The 19,515-nt window shown below is 44.4% G+C and overlaps 1 protein-coding gene across 1 annotated transcript in view; it reads right to left on the bottom strand.

The window, feature by feature from the left end:
• GLIS3 (GLIS family zinc finger 3) overlaps nucleotides 1–7,331 on the bottom strand; it is a 174,613-nt gene extending 167,282 nt beyond the window's left edge. Inside the window, exon 1 of the mRNA XM_054398070.1 lies at nucleotides 6,959–7,331. Within this exon, the coding sequence (XP_054254045.1) occupies nucleotides 6,959–7,331 (373 nt within the window). The remainder of the gene's footprint in view (nucleotides 1–6,958) is intronic.
• Nucleotides 7,332–19,515: the final 12,184 nt, after the last annotated feature.

Here is a 19,515-nt window from a genome sequence, read left to right on the forward strand (position 1 = left end):
GGTCCCTGATGACTGGAGACTGGCCAATGTGATGCCCATCCACAAGAAGGGCCAGAAGGAGGAACCAGGAAATTACAGACCTGTCAGCCTGACCTAAGTGCCAGGAAAGGTCACGGAACAGGTCATCCTGAGTGCAATCACACAGAACCTACAGGATGGCCAAGGGACCAGGCCCAGCCAGCATGGATTCAGGAGGGGCAGGTCCTGCCTGACCAACCTGATGTCCTTCTATGACCAGGTGACCTGCCTGGTGAATGCAGGGCAGGCTGTGGATGTAGTCTGCCTGGACTTCAGCAAAGCCTTTGACACCGTCTGCCACAAGAAGCTCCTGGCAAAGCTGGCAGCTCATGGCTTGGACAGATTCACTCTGAAATGGGTCAAGAACTGGCTGGAGGGCTGGGTCCAGAGAGTGGTGGTGAATGGTGCCACATCCAGTTGGCAGCCAGTCACTAGTGGTGTCCCCCAGGGATCAGTGCTGGGCCCCATCCTGTTCAATATCTTTATTGATGATGTAGATGAAGGAATTGAGTCCATCATCAGTAAGTTTGCAGATGACACCAAGTTAGGAGCAGGTGTTGATCTGTTGGAGGGTAGAAGGGCCCTGCAGAGGGACCTGGACAAGCTGAATGGGTGGGCAGAGGCCAAGGGGATGAGATTTAACAAGGCTAAGTGCAGGGTTCTACACTTTGGCCACAACAACCCCAAGCAGTGCTACAGGCTGGGGACAGAGTGGCTGGGGAGCTGCCAGGCAGATAGGGACCTGGGAGTGCTGGTTGATAGTAGGCTGAACATGAGCCAGCAGTGTGCCCAGGTGGCCAGGAGAGCCAATGGCATCCTGGCCTGTATCAGGAATAGTGTAGCCAGCAGGACAAGGGAGGTTATTCTTCCCCTGTACTCAGCACACCTTGATTATTGTGTCCAGTTCTGGGCTCCTCAATTCAAGAGAGATGTTGAGGTACTGGAACGTGTCCAGAGAAGGGCAATGAAGCTGGTGAGGGGTCTGGAACACAAACCCTATGAGGAGAGGCTGAGGGAGCTGGGGTTGTTTAGCCTGGAGAAGAGGAGGCTCAGGGGAGACCTCATTGCTGTCTACAACTACCTGAAGGGAGGTTGTAGCCAGGTGGGGGTTGGTCTCTTCTCCCAGGCAACCAGCAGCAGAACGAGAGGACACAGTCTCAAGTTGTGCCAGGGGAGGTCTAGGCTGGTTATTAGGAGGAAGTTCTTCACAGAGGGAGTGATTGCCCATTGGAATGGGCTGCCCAGGGAGGTGGTGGAATCACCATCCTGGGAGATGTTCAAGACAAGACTGGATGAAGCACTTAGTGCCATGCTCTAGTTGATTGGATAGAGCTGGGTGAAGGGCTGGACTGGATGATTTTGGAGGTCTCTTCAAACCTGGTTGATTCTATGACTCTGTGATCTTTGGAGGTCTCTTCCAGACCCTAATATTCTGTGAACTTAACAGTGATGTCAAGATTGGGCACAGCCTGGGCTGTAGTGATAATGCAGTGGTGGTGTTTGCAGGGATATGGGACAGGAAGGAAGAGTAAGGACTCTGAATTTTTGGAAGGCAAACTTCCAGCTCCTTAGGGAATTAGTTAGTAAGATCCCATGGGAAAGGATCTTCTGGGACAGGGGACCAAAGCAGAGCTGGGAGATGTTTAAGGACATTATTCTTAGAGCACAAGGTTCAAGAAGGGGTTCCCCCTCTGATGAATGAGAATGGAGAGCTGGTGTGGAGAAGCCTGAAGTACTCTAACATTTTTACCTCAGTCTTCTCTGCCAATCTTGCTCTGTCCACCTCCTGAGTCAATGGATCAGGAGGTGCAGACCAACAGGGTAAAATCCCTTCCACCATAAAGGAAGATCAAGTTCAGGACCACCTGAGGAACCTCAACATATATAAATCTATGGGACCTGATGAGATGCATCCCAGAGTTTTGAAGGAATTCACTGATGTAGTTGCAAAGCCACTCGCCCTAATATTTAGGCAGTCCTGGCAGTCAGGCAAAGTCCCTGGAGACAGCAAGAAGGGAAACATCGAACCCATTTTTAAAAAGGTTGAAAAAAATGGCCTCTGGAAATTACCAACCTGTCAGCTTCACCTCTGTGCTTGGGAAGATCATGGAACAGATTCTCCTGGAAGCTATAATAGAACACACAGAGGACAGGGAGGTGATTCGAGACAGCCAGCATGGCTTCACCAAGGGCAAGTCCAGCCTGACAAAGGTAGTGGCTTTCTACAATGGTATAATTACATCAGAGAAGAAGGGAAGACCAACAGATGTTATCTATCTGGACTTTTATAATATCTTTGACACAGTCCCCCACAATATCCTTCTCTCTAAGCTGGGAAGATAAGGATTTGATGGGTGGACTGTCCAGTGGATAAGGAATTGGTTGGATGATTGCATCCAAAGGTCAACAGCTCAATGCCCAGATGGAAACAGGTAACAGTGGTGTCCCTCAAGGGTCTCTACTAGGAACAGTGCAGTTCAGTATCCTCTTCAATGATACAAATTATGAGGCTGAGTGCACTCTCAGCAAATTTGCAGATGATATGAAGCTGAGTGGTATGGTTGATAATTCTTAAAGACAGGATGCCATCCAGAGCGACCTGTATAGGCTGGAGAGGTGGGTTGAGGAGAATCTCATGAGATTCAATAAGGCAAAGTGTAAGGTCCTGAACCTAGGTCAGGGCAACCCTTGGTATCAATACAGGCTGGGGGATGATGAAATTGAGAACAGCCCTGCAGAAAAGGACTGGGGGTATTGGTGGACAAGAAGATGGATGTGAGTCAATGATGCACACTTGCAGCCCAGAAGGCAAATGGCATCCTGGGCTGCATCAAAAGAAGCATGGCCAGCAGGTCAAGAGAGATGATTCTGCCACTCTGCTCCACTCTGGAGAGACCTCATCTGTAGTATTGTGTCCAGCTATCACACCCCCAACATAAAAGAGACAGGCTGCTGGAGCAGGTTCAGAGGAGGGCTGCAAAGTTGATGAGGACCTCTCCTATGAAGACAGGCTGAAAGAACTGGGGATGTTCAGCCTGGAAAGGAGAAGTAGAAGACCTTACAGCTACATTTCAATACCTGAAAGGGACCTACAGTAAGACTAGGGAAGGTCTTGTAACAATAGGATGAAAAGCAATGGTTTGAAACTAGAGCAGGGTAGATTTATGTTAAATATCAGGAGGAAGTTCTTTATAATGCGAGTGGTAGAATACTGGAACAGGTTGCCCAAGGATGTGGTTGAGGCCTCATCCCTGGAGACATTCAGGATCAGAGTTGATGTGCCACTGAGCTGCCTGATCTAGTTGGAGGTGTCCCGACTCACTGCAGGGGGTTGGACAAGATGACCTTTGACAGTCCCTTCCAACCTGATGCAATTTGTGAATCTGTGAACAAAAATGTTACTGAGTATCTTGCTCCTTTTACTATCTCATATGTTTTACTGTTAAAAAACCCTAAACAAAACCAAAACCCTTTGAATAGTGCAAATCTCTGTAAAATCACAGAATCATAGAATGGTCTGGACTGAAAGGGACCTCCAAAGGTGACCTAGTCCACACTCCCTACAGTAAGCAGGGGCATCATCAGCTAGACCTGGCCACCCTGTTGAGCCTCACTTTGAATATCTCCAGGAATGGGGCCTCAACCAACTCCCCAGGCAACCTGTTCCAGTGTTCCACCACCCTCATAGTAAAGAATCTGTTCTAACATCCAATCTATATGTGCTCTTCTCTATTCTGAAGCCATTGCCCCTTGTCCTATCACCACAGGTCTTTGTAAACAGTCCCTCTCCATCCTTCTTGTAGGCCCTCTTCAGGAACTACAAGGCTCCCATTAGGTCTCTGTGGAGCCTCCTCCAGGCTGAAAAACCCCAGCTCCTTCAGCCTATACCCATAGCAGAAGTGCTCCAACCCCCTGGTCATTTTCATGGCATCCTCTGGACCCACTCCATCGGCTCCACATCCTTCCTATATTGAGGGCTCCAGACCCAGATGCTCCAGGTAAGGTCTCACCACAGCAAAGTGGCAGAATCACCTTTCTTGATCTGCTGGCAACGCATCTTTTGATGCAGCCCAGGATGTGATTTGCCTTCTGGGCTGCAAGCACACAGTCTGCTCATGTCCAGCTTCTTGTCTATCAGCAGTCCCCAGTCCTTCTCCACAGGGTTGTTTTCTATCACGTCATCCCCCAGTCTGTATTGATGGCAAGGATTGTTCCAGCCCAGGTGCAGAACCCTGAACTTGCTCTTGTTGAACCTCATAAGGTTCACCTGGGCTCACCTCTCCAGTTTGTCCAGGGCCCTCTGGCACATGGACAGCACCACTAAGCTCGGTGTCATCTGCAAGCTTCCTGTTGGTGCACTCAATCCCACTGTCTGTATCGTTGGTAAAAACACTGAACAGTACAGGTCCCAGTACAGACCCCTGCAGGACACCACTTGTCACTGCTTTCCATTTGGACTTCAAGCCACTGAGCACTGGATGCAACCATCCAGCCAATTCCTTATTCACTGAACAGTCCAACTTTCAAATCCATATCTCTCCAACTTTGTAAGCAGCATGCTGGGGGGGAGTGTGTCAAAAGCCTTGCAGAAATCCAGATAGATGACATCCATAGGTCGTGCCTTATCTACTGACATAGTTACTTTATCATAGAAAGACACTAAGTCAGGCAGGATTTGCCCTTAGTAAAGCCATGCTGGCTGTTTGAATCACCTCCCTGTCCTCCATGTGCCTTAGCATGGCATCTAGGAGGATCTGTTCCATGATCTTCCCAGGCACGGAGGTGACACTGACAGGACAATTGTTCCCAGGGTTCTCCTTTCAACCCATTTTAAAAATGGGTGTGATGTTTCCTTACTTCCAGTCCCCAGGGACTTCACCTGATTGCCAGGACTTTTCAAATATGGAGAGTGGCTTGGCAACTACATCAGCTAATTCCCTCAGGAACCGACGCTGAGACAGCTGTAAAAGTAAAACTGCTGCCTTCTGGAGAAGGCTTACTAAAATAAGTATCTAGCAAAAGACACTTCCTTCAATTTATCTGCAACTAGAAAAGCACAAAATATGAAACAGCTGCACAAGCATAAAGTACGTGAGTAGTTTCAGAAGGTTTGCAGTCTTATTTATACAGGATAGCAAAGTTTAAAGTCTTAGAAAATTATCTGGACACGACCAAGTGAGTAAGACTTAGCTCTTCCATAGTGGGTATGTTCCCAGTACACAATCTCTTCAAGTTGTGCCCATAACAGCAATTTGAAAGCACAAGAAGATACTAATCCAGATGCACAGAAACACAGAATCTGAAGTCCATCACACCTGAAATCCACCGTATCTTGTCTAACTGGTGCTGTTTATAAATAAACCTCCCCAACGCCCACCCTTCAGCAGAATTCTCTATTTACCATCCCACAAAACAGTGGAATACTTTATATATGAGAGCTAATCACGACAAGAAAGAAAAATGGAAATTGGGTTCGACTTGATCTTCTGAGGTCCCTTCCAACATCTTGTGATTCTGTGACAGTGGCTAAGAATAGCGCAGTCAGACATAGCAGATCAAAATCTCCAAACCAAGGACATTAAACTAGGTGATGCTGTCTTCACCCTGTGATGCTGCTCTGAAACGCATACTGCAGGTGGGTTAGCTACTCCATGGGGCTATTTTAGAGATCTCAGCATGTATTCTCTGGTTTTAGGTATGTAATTTTGAACAGAGCGTGAATCAGGCCCTACTTGTAGTTAGAGAGAAGTTCTTCCAAAGCTCTTCATTTGAGAAGTCCACTTCTCTTCACTGTAGCAGAAGCTTAAAGCTATATGCAGTGAATTGCACCTACCACCATCTCCAAAGTGAGCACCAGACGGGTGATCTCAGAGGTCGCTCAATGAATATGCTTATGCATTACCACTGGTCTGACTCAGCAGAGCAACAGAGCATGCAATTAACTTTCAACTTGTTGTGAAATGACACTAGCCTGAGGCCTGCAAGCCTGGCTGAAGAGGGATGGACTTTCTAAGGTTTCAAGAGGTAGCAGTGAAGAAAAACAGAAAAACTAAGGGAAGAACACACTTGGAATAAAATGTGAAATCTCTCTTTTTCTGCACTTGGACTCAGATATCAACCCAAGCTTTCCTTTGTATTTTAAAACAATTAATTCTATCCCCTACATTAAATTCTCATATTTATTTACATTCAGTGTTGAAAGTATGATACCAAAACTCCACCAAAAAGGGATCCCCATCTCTGGCATGACCAGAGTCAAGATTTAGTGAAAATTTAGAAGTTTCGTTTTAACTTCAAAGACCCAAGAGCAGGAAAGTCAAGTATTTTCTCATAGATAGGTAAATCTCTGATACACAAGCACTTAACCCACAGAAGACCAGCCTCCAAATTTTTATGCATCATTATTTTCTACGGCAAAAAACATTATTCCAAAAACCAGATTGCAAATCTATGGTCAAGACATGCTCCAGTCTAAAACTCTGAAAACATTACTCCATTTCTGCTGCTTTTGTCAGTGTGCAGCTGTTAGTCACTGGTGGAAAGCTGTGTCCATGCATCCAAGGAGTACTTCTGACAGCACTCACAAAATTCTGGTGCCACAGAAGATAAAATGACTACCTGGATTTATTGAGTCAAGAGGTGAGGTTAGAAAAGCAAAGCCAAACAACACTGTTTGTAAAAAAACTTAGGACAATTTGCAAATTCTGAGAAAGTGCTGTTTAAAACAAAGCCCCTGGAAATAATCAAGCAATTAATTACTTCTGTGGAAAGTATGAGGACCTTTTCCTCCCCCCCCCCCCCCCCCAGTATCTCTTTCCTTTGCAGTAAAATGGTGGTACAGAAGAGACTGGATCCAATCTACTAAAACAAGTACTACTTGGCTATTGTGACATTGATGAAGAAGCAGGTCTACTAATAGCAATAGAAAAAGGAGTCTTACCTTCACCTGTGCACGGGGAGAAAGTATTTCCAAATCCTTGCTTTTTTGGCTTTAAAGACGGTGAGGCTGACAGTCCAGGGGGCTGTGGGACTTGCAATAAAGGCTTCCCATTTGTAAACACTTGTTTCTTAGGACTTAAAGCAGGAAGGTGAATCATGTTGCTCTCAGGAGCTACCCCTCCTCCAAGGGGCATCTTTAAGTGTAGGATGGCAGACAAGTTTCCAATATCTGGGCTTCGGGTGAGGCTATTTGAAGATGGGCAGGGTGCTCCCGCATGAACCTTGATAGGTGGGATCTGCTGTCCACTGATCATCCCAGGTCCATGAGGAATACTTGATGTCCAGTGACTCATACTGCATGATCTCTCATTCATTTTTGAGAAGTTAATGTATCAAAGTGTGTTTTTAAAGACCCACAGTTATAACTGATACCAATCCAAAGGCATAGTAATCCATTGTGTATCATACACCTGTTTAAAAAAAAAATACATAATAAAGATAATTGATACTGTAGTAAATAATACATGAAAAAAGACTGCACATGACTGTTCACTTTGTGAGATTACTTGTTACAAGAAAAAAGAACAAGCACTATACACTCTGTTGGGGGAAAAGAAGAAAGCCAAACAATAATTTGGGAGCTCTAACACAGAGGAAAATCTGCCTCTTCTGAAGCTGAAGTCTGCAGTAAGGTCAATTGCCTTCACATTAGCTAAACCAGCCATGAAATTAAGGCAATGCTGATCAGGTACAAGGCGGCAGCCAAGAGTGAAAAGATTCTGACAGGAAGTTGTCACGGGATGAAAATAGCCATCACTCCTTTTTCTGCCATCTCCTCAGTCCGTTAATTACAATGATGCTGTAAAGCACACACAGTAATCTAGATATAGACAAAACAGGAAAGAGATACCAGTTCATGTTTAAAAGGATGGGCATGCAACAAAATTAAGAAGGAACAGCAACACCATAGATATTCCTCTGTGGTCCATCCAACTCTGTGGTACTTCACAATAAGAAAGTATAGCAAGAAAGCACAGCACAGAAGTATTAATAAACATAAGTATAGTAATTTTAAAAGTGGATGTTTACTGTAAGCCTGTAGATATGCCATAATTAAATGTAATCCTACAGTAGCAAATTTTCAAGGACATCTTCCAAATTATACCAATAATTTTTTAACTGACTTTTTGTCACTTACGTTTTCCTGTTATTTAAATCTTAGAAGACAAAACTCGTAAGGAGTTTGAGAGGTCATCTCAGCCACAACCTACTCCAAGACAGAATTGACTAGATCTATAAATTTCCTGACATTAAAAAAAAGATTTATAGGCAAAAACTGTACTTGTCGGTGCAAATTACTGATAAGATTGGGTAATTTCATCCCTAACTCAGCTAAACAGCACTTACTCAAGCATTCATCACAAGTTCATATGTTTATCATTAAGCATATGTTTAATTAGTTTGTTCAACTATAGACTCAGTACCTAATTAACCTGTTCAGACAAACAAGTGAAGTTAACAGGAATAAAACCAAAGTATGGCTTAAGTTACGGTTTTCTCAGTGTGTTCTCAGGTTTTAATTTTGATCTTGCTGAAGCAAAACACTGAACTATAACTTCCACTTTCAGTACGTGAGATTTTTAACACTGAAGCCAGTAAGTTTATAACCAGTATATCCATGACTGAATGTAATGTAAAACCTTCATACTTAACCCTTTGCATATTATAATTCTGCAATGTCTCAATTTTTGTCTGTGAACTGTAAAAAAGAGAAAACAAACAAAAACAACCACTGACCACTAACAATGAAAGGCTTAATCATACTGTCTTCAAAGGCAAGGGTGAAACTGCTGACATTAATAAAAGAGGTATGCCCTCACCACACTTAGATGGTCATGAAAGATTTATTCTACATGCTATTTTTCATTGTTATGTTTTTATATGAGGGGAATAAAAATTGTAAAGTACACCAATTAAATGCAATATTAATTATTTTCATGCCTGGCTGAAGCACAAATCACTCTCTCCAATGCAACCAAGGACAAGGAGAGCTGATTGTTCTTAAATTCTCAGAGTTTGTTTTAAAAGCGGAATGTACCTTGCCCTAACATAGATTACTAGATCCTTAAAAAAGGACATAGAAACAAAGGCAGTTGCTTTGCTGGCAAAGATATATAACATTTTACTACAAACTGGCTATAAATAAAAATAATTATTGGCTATAATTCTTGTCTGCAGTTTCAGCTACATTAGAAAAACAGTAATATAATCAAGAAAAGATTATACGTGGAAAATGCATTAACTTAATTCAACAAAAGCACCCTTAGTTTAATCAACAGAAGAGTGTTTCTACATAGCTTATACAAGGCCTACCAGCCCTATAAAATCCAGATCAATGTGCAATTTGTGTTGTTAGTAAGTTGGTTTCTGTTCCTTTCTTCTCCATTAATATTATATCTCACAGTGAGTAGCAGTGTTCTACACTACAGTCATCTCAATTTTACCATGGGCTACTGATGGATTTTTACACTTAAAGAAAGGCTTCTGCACCTAACCATTTCTTTCATCTTGCTAGAAAGTTGTATTTTGAACAAAATTACCTGAAACAAAAACTTTTTAATGAAAGTAGAATTAAGTAATTTCTCTACAATTTCTTCCTGTGTTCTTCTTCCTGGTTTTACTGTGAAAATGTCTAACATTAACATGCAAATCAGTGCTTCCTTTCTTAAAAATATTAAAGCACCTTGGAGAGCACAACTTTTCCATTTTTAAAAAATGTTTTTATCTTGTGCTATTTTCAATATTATTTGCTTGCTAAATAGAGGCTATTGACTAATCATACTTGTTTATAATCAACTTTCAGCATAATATCAAGACATTCTCATATCAGAGTGGCCAAGCTGATTCAAACCTGATTACCTAGAGGTGCGCTAAAGCATATATTAACTAACCAAATGTCTACTGCACATGAATTATGTTAAAAGTCTGATTTTTACATCACATCTATGAATAGTTCCCAGTTACAGCTACCTGTAATACTAAAAAAGCATGATACATTTCTAACTGAAGTGATCTTGGAAATTGTAGGAATATAGCACTAAATACAAAAGCTTACTTAGAAATAAGCTTAGAAATCCTCAGTAGGATTGAAGATTAATGTACTAAATTAAAGCACACACAAAACACAGGAAAGAATACTATCATGAAACTGAATGCCTGTGTTGAAAAATTCTTTTGTTCTACTAAAGGAAAATAAGCACATGGCACCTTTTAATGAAACACTTCTCTCCATCAGTAAGTAGTGTTATAATGCAGACATTAAAGAAAATACAATGATGTCCACTGCTTCTAAAAAATCTTTTTTTAAGCTGAAATCTTTAGGATTCTGCATCTATCAAAAACAGCGTAACAATATAATTACTCAAAATCCATAACAATGATCCATAAATTCATTTTCAGACAGCCATGTAGTACAATTTAAATTCAAACTGAAGCCCTGGAAAATTCAAACACTAATCCTTCAAAAAGCAAAACAAAAGAAGAATTCACAAAGCCATGCCTGCAGCACAGTATGCCACATAGTCTGCTTTTTACCCCGTGGTTTTGAAAAATAATCAGAATTGGCTTACTGTTTCATCCACGGAAATAAGAAGTAAGATATATTTCAACTTCACTGAAAGATTAATTACTCCACTGCAGAGATCAGTTTAAGGAATTGTAATAAATCCAGCTCATATTGGATCCACAAACACTATCACAAAAGTAATTAACAGAATCCACACATACTATCACAGAAATAATTATTAGACAGTGGCACTTCACTCAGAGAGAAGCAAGCACTATCCCAAACCAAAGAAAAAGACTGAAGACCATCCCCTGCTTTCTGTTCTTCCACTAGGGACACCTCACCTCTACAAGTTACCATACCCTGCTGAAAGCAAACATTAACTGTAACCCTTTCCCTTGGGACTGTGCACCCCAAGACTGTAAGTGCCTTCCCTCATCCACACTGCAACCAGATGTAGCCAAGCCTCTCTCCACGTTCCCCTCCATGATGTCCTTGACACAAGTCCAGGAAAATATTTGCTTCCTACCAGGGCTGAGCTACCACAAGACTAACCAAACAGACTACCTCCCCTTTAAGCTCTTCTCTCCCCTTCCCAACCCTTCCCTCTTTCTGTGGCCATGGTATTTGGGGCATCACCTGCCAGTGACACCGTGGTGAAATACGCAGAAGCCACTGCCTCCCCTGATATCACACTCCTGATGAGTCAATCTGAATGGACTCAAGAACTGTGATGGAGAGGGGGAAAGGATGGCCAAGAGAAGCTATAGTCAGCCTCACTGACTACTCAGTGTCTTACAGAAATGAACATTTAGCTAGTCCTTGTGTCCTTTGGAAAGGAAAACCAAACAGAGATTTGACTAGGAAAAAAAAAAGAGGTAGCTGAGAGACTGAAAATAGGCTTGGAACGATCCATATACCACTGCAATAAAGGAAGATTATGTGGCTTCAGAACTGAAACCACAAAATAAGCTTTACACTCAAATCACAGAGAATTTTTTCCACACCATTCATGCCAGCCAGCATCTCAAAAGTCACTCACTACTGAGAATAATAAGTATCTTGCATTAGCATCCACTGTTTTGGTTATTTGCATCCATTTCTTGACAATTGTACTCTAGGATTACCACAGGAGACTTCATTCCAAGCATCAATGCTCTGAAAATAACACATTTTTCTCAGGATAAGGTGATCAACAAAGGAAAACTACAAAAAGGGTTCACACAATTTGAGAGCTTCTAGTTCTCAACATCAACAGAATGCTTTCTTGATACAGTATCAGTGTTCCAGGCAAACAAAAACTAAATGAGGTCCTCTACAGCACTGAGACAACCAGCCCCCAAACACAACTGAGTTTCTCAGAGCTAGTGTAATGAAATATACTAATTAGTTATTACTTGCATCACTATAATTCCTAGGAAGATTAGTCACAGAAAGGAATGCCTTTGTGTGAGCGGCTGTACAAACACAGAGCAGAGCACAATCACTGATAGTGCTGCAACTGCCATCAAAAGGGTAGCTGTTATCAGTGGACAGGATGATGTATATCCTAGTGTATTTGGGAGAAGGCATTTTTAGTACTCTGTCAGAAAAAAACATCTCAGGTTTTTATTATGGTAAGTATGATCTCCTAAGCTTTTTTCCTATTAGTATCATAACTATTCAAGCATGCCGCTGCAAGTGGTTCCTGTAACTAAGCATGAGCTTTCCAAGAGCAACATTATTCTCCTAAGGGCTAGCAACAAACTTCAGATGCTTGAAAAACCCCACACAAATCTGCCAATGCTGACTACCAGAGTCAGAGGCATGCTTTCTGTCTGTAGCCACTGCATCCTGATCCAGTAATCAAAGGCTCTTGCAAACTCTGACTTGTGTGCCTCTTTGACACACCACTGCCCTGATAGCTTTGTAATGACTTTGGACTTTTCAGGACTGCAAGTACAATTGCTAACATTGCCGTGTCAGCAATGGTGAGAGCTTCGGTGCACACACGACATGGGAAACTACCAACAGTGTTCCCATGCAAGCAGGTGGGAATGCAGGGCAGAGGTACAGGACCTGCCCTGCCCTGGTGCCCTCTCGCTGACTGCCACTTGTGGGGCAGCGCAGGCAACCACCACATGCTGTTGGGCAGACAGCTCGAGAGACAGATACCACCACCCTTACTACACTTCTGGCTCATCCCACAGACCTCTCAGCTAAAGTATTAGCATCTTCAATCAGGGCCAAAAACCAGCCAAGGTCTCAGGAGACCTGCTGAAAGCCGTGAATTTCAAGTCTATTACATTTAAGAGACTGGCGTTACTAACACGCAAGTCTGCAGACGAGGCAGAGCTGTCACCTCAGTGGGCACGACATGTCTGAGTTTTTTGCCCACAAGGATAACTGTCTGGATGACGGCAAATCCCGGACAAGACACTACTCGGCATCGGGGGCCAGGGCCTCCGCTGGGCAGCCCCGTGGGCCGCGTACCACGCTGGTCAGCACGCCAGGCCGAACCCGCGCTCCCTCCCATGCTGTCCTCCGCACTTCCCGCGCTGCCCACACCGCCTGCGCTGCCCTGAGCGCTGCTCACACAGCTCGCGCGCTACCCTCCGCGCTGCTTACGCCGCCCGCGCTGCCCTCCGCGCTGCTGCACCGTGCTCCCGCGGCCAGAGGGATGTCCGGCGGGCAGGCTCCTCGCTCCGCAGCCACCTCCTGCGGCTACCTATCTCCGCTTATTCATCAGCGGGATGACAAATTTCCCGGGCGGGCGTCTGTCCCGTCCTCCCAGACAGCGCTGCGTCCACATCTCCGCGGCAGGCTCGTCGGCGAGGTGAGTAACAACGAAGTAACTTCACCACAAGAGGGTTTGTTTTGCTTTTTCTTCTCCTTCCCCGCCTCCCCGCTCTGACACGGAGGCCGGTACCCGCCGACTCACCCTCTCCCCGCCCGGGCCGGCGGCGGAGGGCACAGGCTAAGAGGCCGAGCCACCCCCACCGACAAAAACATGCGTGCAGCCGGGGCTGGGCGCGGAGCTGCCGCGAGCACCTCACGTCTCTTCCCTCACCTGATGCGTCCCCCCCCGTGCAGCTCTTCACCGGGCCGGCCCGTGCCCCACGGCTGTCATATGCCCGCTGGCCCCGCCGTTAACTGTGGCCGCTGCCAGGCGGGGAGCCCCCGCGGCTGCGCCGGGCTCCCACTGCCGGCGGGCCGCCCCTCCCCGCCGAGCGGTGCTCGCTTCTCCAGGCCGGGGCAGCGGGAGGCCCCGCCGCCCCGGGGCGCTGTGGAGGCTGAGGGCTGTGGGGCTGCGCAGCGGCGGCGAAGAGCTGGGTTGGTGTTTCAGAGGGGCCTGTGGAAAGCTTTGTGTCTATGTGCGTGTCTGTGTTTGTGTGTATGCGTGCTGCAGAAGCGCTGAAGGGTGTGACACTGCAGGGATGGGAGCACTGCCCAGAGGCTGGAGGTGGTTGCGTGGAGGACACTGTCTGGGCGATGGGGGGAGGCTGCACAAAGGCAGGAGGGGACATGTTTAGATGCTATCTGGGGGCTGCAGGCTAGCTGCAGGAGAACCTGGGGGCTGCATACGGGCTTGGGGAGCACTGACTGCACTGGGAACTTGTAAGTGGGCCTTCAGACGATCTGTCTATGGCATATACGGTAAACCAGAATTAAGGCACAGGAGCAGGTAAATGAGGAGGACAGTACCTTAGGCATGAGAGAGAGAGTTAGGGGGCGTGATGCCTGGTGGCACTTTCCTGTGCGCATCATAGAAATGTGTGAAGGCAGGAGCTTCTCTGAGGTGGGGATTCTGATTGCAAACACCAGAGGACTAAAATGGGATAAAGAAGAGTTGGAAGGAAAGTATTCAGGCAAATCTGCAACCTCCATTCTTTCACCCAGAACAGCCGGGGAATATTTAGCCCCCAAGGCTCACGATTAGCATTTTGCAGAAACAGTTGCAGACCGGAGGTATGTGCCACAAATACCCACTGCTCTGGAGAAGTCTCTTACCCGTGGAGGGCATGGTCCAGGAGTTGAAACAGCTTGGCTGGTTCAGTTTGGGTCAGTTGGAGAATTGAGGATGTAAATTATATGAAGGTGAGCAGCTGAAAAGCCATGCTCAGAGAGCAGCAAATTGCCCTGTTACTCTAATGGACATGAACATGCAGACCTCATGGCGGGACACCCCGTCAGAGAGGTGTCCGAGCAGGGAAGCCTGTCTGCATGCAGAAGAGTGCAACCTTCCATGCAAAGCAAGATCAGCCCAGTACTTAGAAAATATGTTAATCTCAGGTCTACAAGAATGACAGTGTCCTGATTGCTTATTCCAAGAAGATGGGGAGCCTGTACCCCTGCTGTGCTGTTAACAGCCATTAAGTGGAGAGATGAGAAGGATGTGGGGGATGTGTCATAGTGTGCTGAGGTCACCAGGATCCTCAAGGCCAGCCTTGAGCTACTTATCTGAATCAACTTAAAGCAGCTGTGGAGTTGTTAAGAAGACAACATTGTGGAGATGTTGAGGCTTCAGGATTCCTTTGTAAGATTACACTACTTTCTAGTTTTTTTGTTTCTAAGTGTTTCTTATGCAGTAAGGCACTTCCAAATAAAATTGCTATATATAACATATTTAAAACTTAAGTGGGTTGAAGCTCACAGAAGTATCTTGAGAAGGGAGCAAAGAGGACAATGAAGAAAGGTCTCACATTACCCAAGTTAACATTAGACACTGTAACTAATATCTAAAGAACATCTCTAATTCTTGATGTGCTGAAGAAGTAAGTGACATTTATGCAAAATAAACCAGATAAGACTAATAAGTATATTAAAAGCAAGCACACTGAAAATTTTCTTAATGGATAACACCACTGATTGTTCATACCTGTCATACAGATTACATACCTCTCATGCATGTTCATGCCCATCAATATGAGCCCATACTCATTCTACATGTAACGCATCCATCTTGATGATGAAAAAGGTATGCCTTAGTCCTTCAGAAAACTACTACTCTGTATTACATTAAACTTGCTTTTGTCTATTGGAAATTTTCTCCCTTTTGTACGTACCTAGTAGAGGTAGTGGATTAAGAAAAGAGTACATTAAAGTTCATGGTCTCAGAATCCACAGCAACACCTGTGAGTTTATTCTGTCACCAGCCAAGACCTGAGGGTAAGAACTGGATTTTGCCACTTCAGTCCCAGTTAAATTTTTCTTAGGTCAGTGAAATACTTTAGTTGCCTCTTGAGTAAATGTATATTTATGTGGTATATGATGCTACAGTGAGCTTTTAAATTAAGCCTTCAGTTTACTGTCAAACTGTCAAATACAGAAGCATTTTTCATTTTTTTTGTTTAAGAAAAAGTGTGCTTGCTCTTCTTTTTCTCTGTTCCCCTCCACTACCCATTATGGGGTATTAAAATAATAGTGTCCATCAGTTCCATTCCAGTCTCCTTCTAACCTGACTTTGATTGCATTATGCATTGGGTTTTTGGTCCAGATGAATGTTATACTAGGCACGTGGGAAAAGACACCTGCTCATATAAACCCTTGTCTCCTTTTCATAGAGGATGAACATCTTTCTGGGTGAGCCTTGAAACTAGATAGTGAGTGGCTAAAAATGTCTGAAAAGGGATTGTTCAACAAGGACAGAGAAAATGCATGAAGTGGAGATTATTTATTTAATTTACTGGCAGTTTGGGGGGGCTTTTTAGATAAGGGAATGACTCTGGGCAGTGAGGCATAATCTATGGAAAATCAAGTTATTTCCTTCAGGGGCCAGAGGAAAGGACCCATTGTAGCAGAGGCAATAGAGAACAAGAAATGTGACAGCTGCTTTTCATTTTCTTCATCTCTATACCAGCACCAGCAGCACTGAGTGCTTAAGAGAGAAAACTAGGTACAAAGGTGATAACACAATTTTTTTTGCATTTCTATATCATGACTGAAAAAATGTTTTGGACCCCAATACCTTGGAAACAGTGGTAGCCAGTTTAACTGGAGGGCAGGGTCGCCTTTAAAAATAAAAGTGAATGCAAGAGAGTAGCTAGAATACAATGATACTTGTTTAGAGAAAGCTGACTAGAAAGGTTTGCCTCCTGATACCTCATACATACTGATTATAACAAACCCAAGTCTGAACATTGCCTTCTCAGACACAGATATGAAGATGCTTTGTCAAGATGTTTTTGTGACAACCACTAAAAAAATATTGCTAAGTCTTTTTATTTAAATCTTTAATTTTTCCTAAATACTTCCGTTTCATATTTATTCGATATTCACTTACTCTTCAACTGAGAACAGTATTTTCAGTAGTTAGGATGACATGATAAAAAAAGTAGTCACTGAATTTTGTGTTGAATAATACAATGTCAAATAGGCATCTGGCACTGATACTAATATTTTAGATTATCACAGAACGGGCTTTCCTGGTTTAGCAAGTCTTGCATCTCCACCATCTCAGCTTAGACCAACTCTCTGCTCAGAAGGAGCTCTGCAAGCGTGCTCTGTTTCACTTCATCCTCGGCTCAGCCTCTCAAGGCTTATAACTCTTCATTATGAAGGTGCAGCAAAGCAGGTGGGACCTGGAGATCAGAGGTCTGGAGAAATAAACCAGGTAGTGCAGGTGTAATAGGGCCAGGTCCTTTTTCTTCATCTTCCTGTTCACAAGTCAGAGGTTGCATTTACCCGCTACTGAGACAAAGGAGGGCTCTCTTGACACAATGATGATGCAGCAGAGCCACAGAACTTTGTATAATTCTATTTCCTATTTCTATACCTGGTTTTCCTAGATAGAATCATAGAATCACAGATTCATAGAATCATAGAATGGCCTGGGTTGAAAGACCATCTAGTCCACCCTGCCCTGCAGTAAGCAGGGGCATCCTCAACTAGACCTGGCTGCCCTGTTGAGCCTCACTTTGAATATCTCCAGGAACGGGGCCCCAGCCTCATCCCCAAGCAACCTGTTCAAGTATTCCACTACCCTCATGGTAAAGAACTTGTTCATAACATCCAATCTAAACCTCCTCTTCTCTAGTTTGAAGCCATTGCCCCTTGTACTATTACTACAGTCTCTCTCCGTCCTTCTTGGAGGCCCCCTTCAGGTATTGGAAGGCTGCTATTAGGTCTCCCCAGAGCCTCCTCTTCTCTAGACTGAACAACCCCAGCTCCCTCAGCTGTCCTTGTAGCAGAAGTGCTCCAACCCCCTGGTCATTTTCATGGCCATTCTCTGGACCTACTCCATCAGCTCCACGTCCTTCCTATAATTAGGGCTCCAGACCCAGATGCTCCAGGTACTCCAGGTTAAGTCTCACCAGAGCAAAGTAGCAGAATCACCTCTCTTGATCTGCTGGCAGCACATCTTTGGATGCAGCCCAGGATGCAATTTGCCTTCTAGGCCACAAGCACACAGTCTGCTCATGTTCAGCTTCTTGTCTATCAGCACTCCCAAGTCCTTTTCCACAGGGTTGTTTTCTATCACCTCATCCCCCAGTCTGTTGATGGCAAGGATTGTTCCAGCCCAGGTGCAGAACCCTGAATTTGCTCTTGTTGAACCTCATGAGGTTCACCTGGGCCCACCTCTCCAGCTTGTCCAGGGCCCTCTTTAGTAGTGGGTTTTACTTGCTGCACAAGACACAAGGCAACATAGTTCTCCTTCCCTTTACAACATACTAATACTATGAAGACCATAGCCCTGGGTTTTCCAAAGCTCCTGACAGCAGTTAGAGGTCCTTGCAACAGATTGGTTCCTCTCCTTGCAGTTCCAGCACTGTGATCTGAAGGAATGTATAAAGACTTCTCAAATTTTTAAATGTAGGCTGGCAAGTGAAGAGAAAGCTGTCCATGTAATAAATGCTTTAAAATGTATGCATTCTACTTCTCAAAGAAATACAGTTTGTATTTTCTAGTAGTATTATACAGACAAAACTGGTGCCATTAAACAGGACTCATTTAACTAAAAGGCAGACCAAATTATGTATGGTACCAACGTTTGAAAGGATGAAGTGTCTTTATGTAACAGTGTGTGGTGATACTATGTAACTGCTTAAGATCAGAAACTAAAGTTATTAGAAGAAGTCTAATTGCAGGGGAGTTCTGGGTTCCTACGATGAGGAATCATAGAATCATGGAACCATTCAGGTTGGAAAAGACCCATGATATCATCAGGTCCAAGCACTAACCCTACTCTGTCAAGTTCACTAGTAAACTATGTTGCTGAAACTGCTGAGTGAAATACATTTTCCAACCCACAAAAATTTAATCAGGGAGAAGACTTAATAGCAGCAATCCAGTTTAGCTAGCATAGTCAGATATCAATAGTTAACTGACACTTTTTGCTAAATATTTCATACGCTGGGGTTCAGGTCACAAGATATGAACATCAAAGAAGTGAAGAGAACAGAGGGACCACAGATGCCTGTGAAATTCAGTCTTCATGCCTGAACATGTTTTGAAAGTCAGATTGAGTTTGATGTGAACCAAATCATAGGAAACTGCTATGGGGAAACAGTAGGGGTCTGCTACAGGCCACCTGACCAGCAGAACCAAGCAGAAGAGGCCCTTCACAAACAAATAGAAGCAGCTTCCAGGTCACGAACCCTGGTCCTTGTGGGGGATTTCAACCACCCTGACATCTGCTGAAGGGACAACACTGCTAGGTACCAGCTATCCAGGATGTTCCTGGATTGCATAAGATGACAACCTCCTCCTCCAAATGGTAGAGGAACCAACAAGAAAAGGTGCTATGCTGGACCTTGTTCTCACCAACAGGGAAGGGCTGGAGACCACTGTGAGGCTCAGAGACAGCCTTGGCTGCAGTGACAATGAAGCAGTTGAATTTAAGATCCTCAGGGCAATCAGGAGGGCACATCCCAGAATTACAACCGTAGACTTCAGGATGCAGACTTTGGTCACTTGAGGGATCTGCTGACCAAAGTACCATGGGACAAAGCCCTAGAGGGAAAAGGGGCCCAGGACAGCTGGTCAGTATTCAAGGATCACCTTCTCTGTGCCCA

Source organism: Indicator indicator, chromosome Z (assembly GCF_027791375.1).
Source record: "Indicator indicator isolate 239-I01 chromosome Z, UM_Iind_1.1, whole genome shotgun sequence".
Classification (NCBI taxonomy): Eukaryota; Metazoa; Chordata; class Aves; order Piciformes; family Indicatoridae; genus Indicator; species Indicator indicator.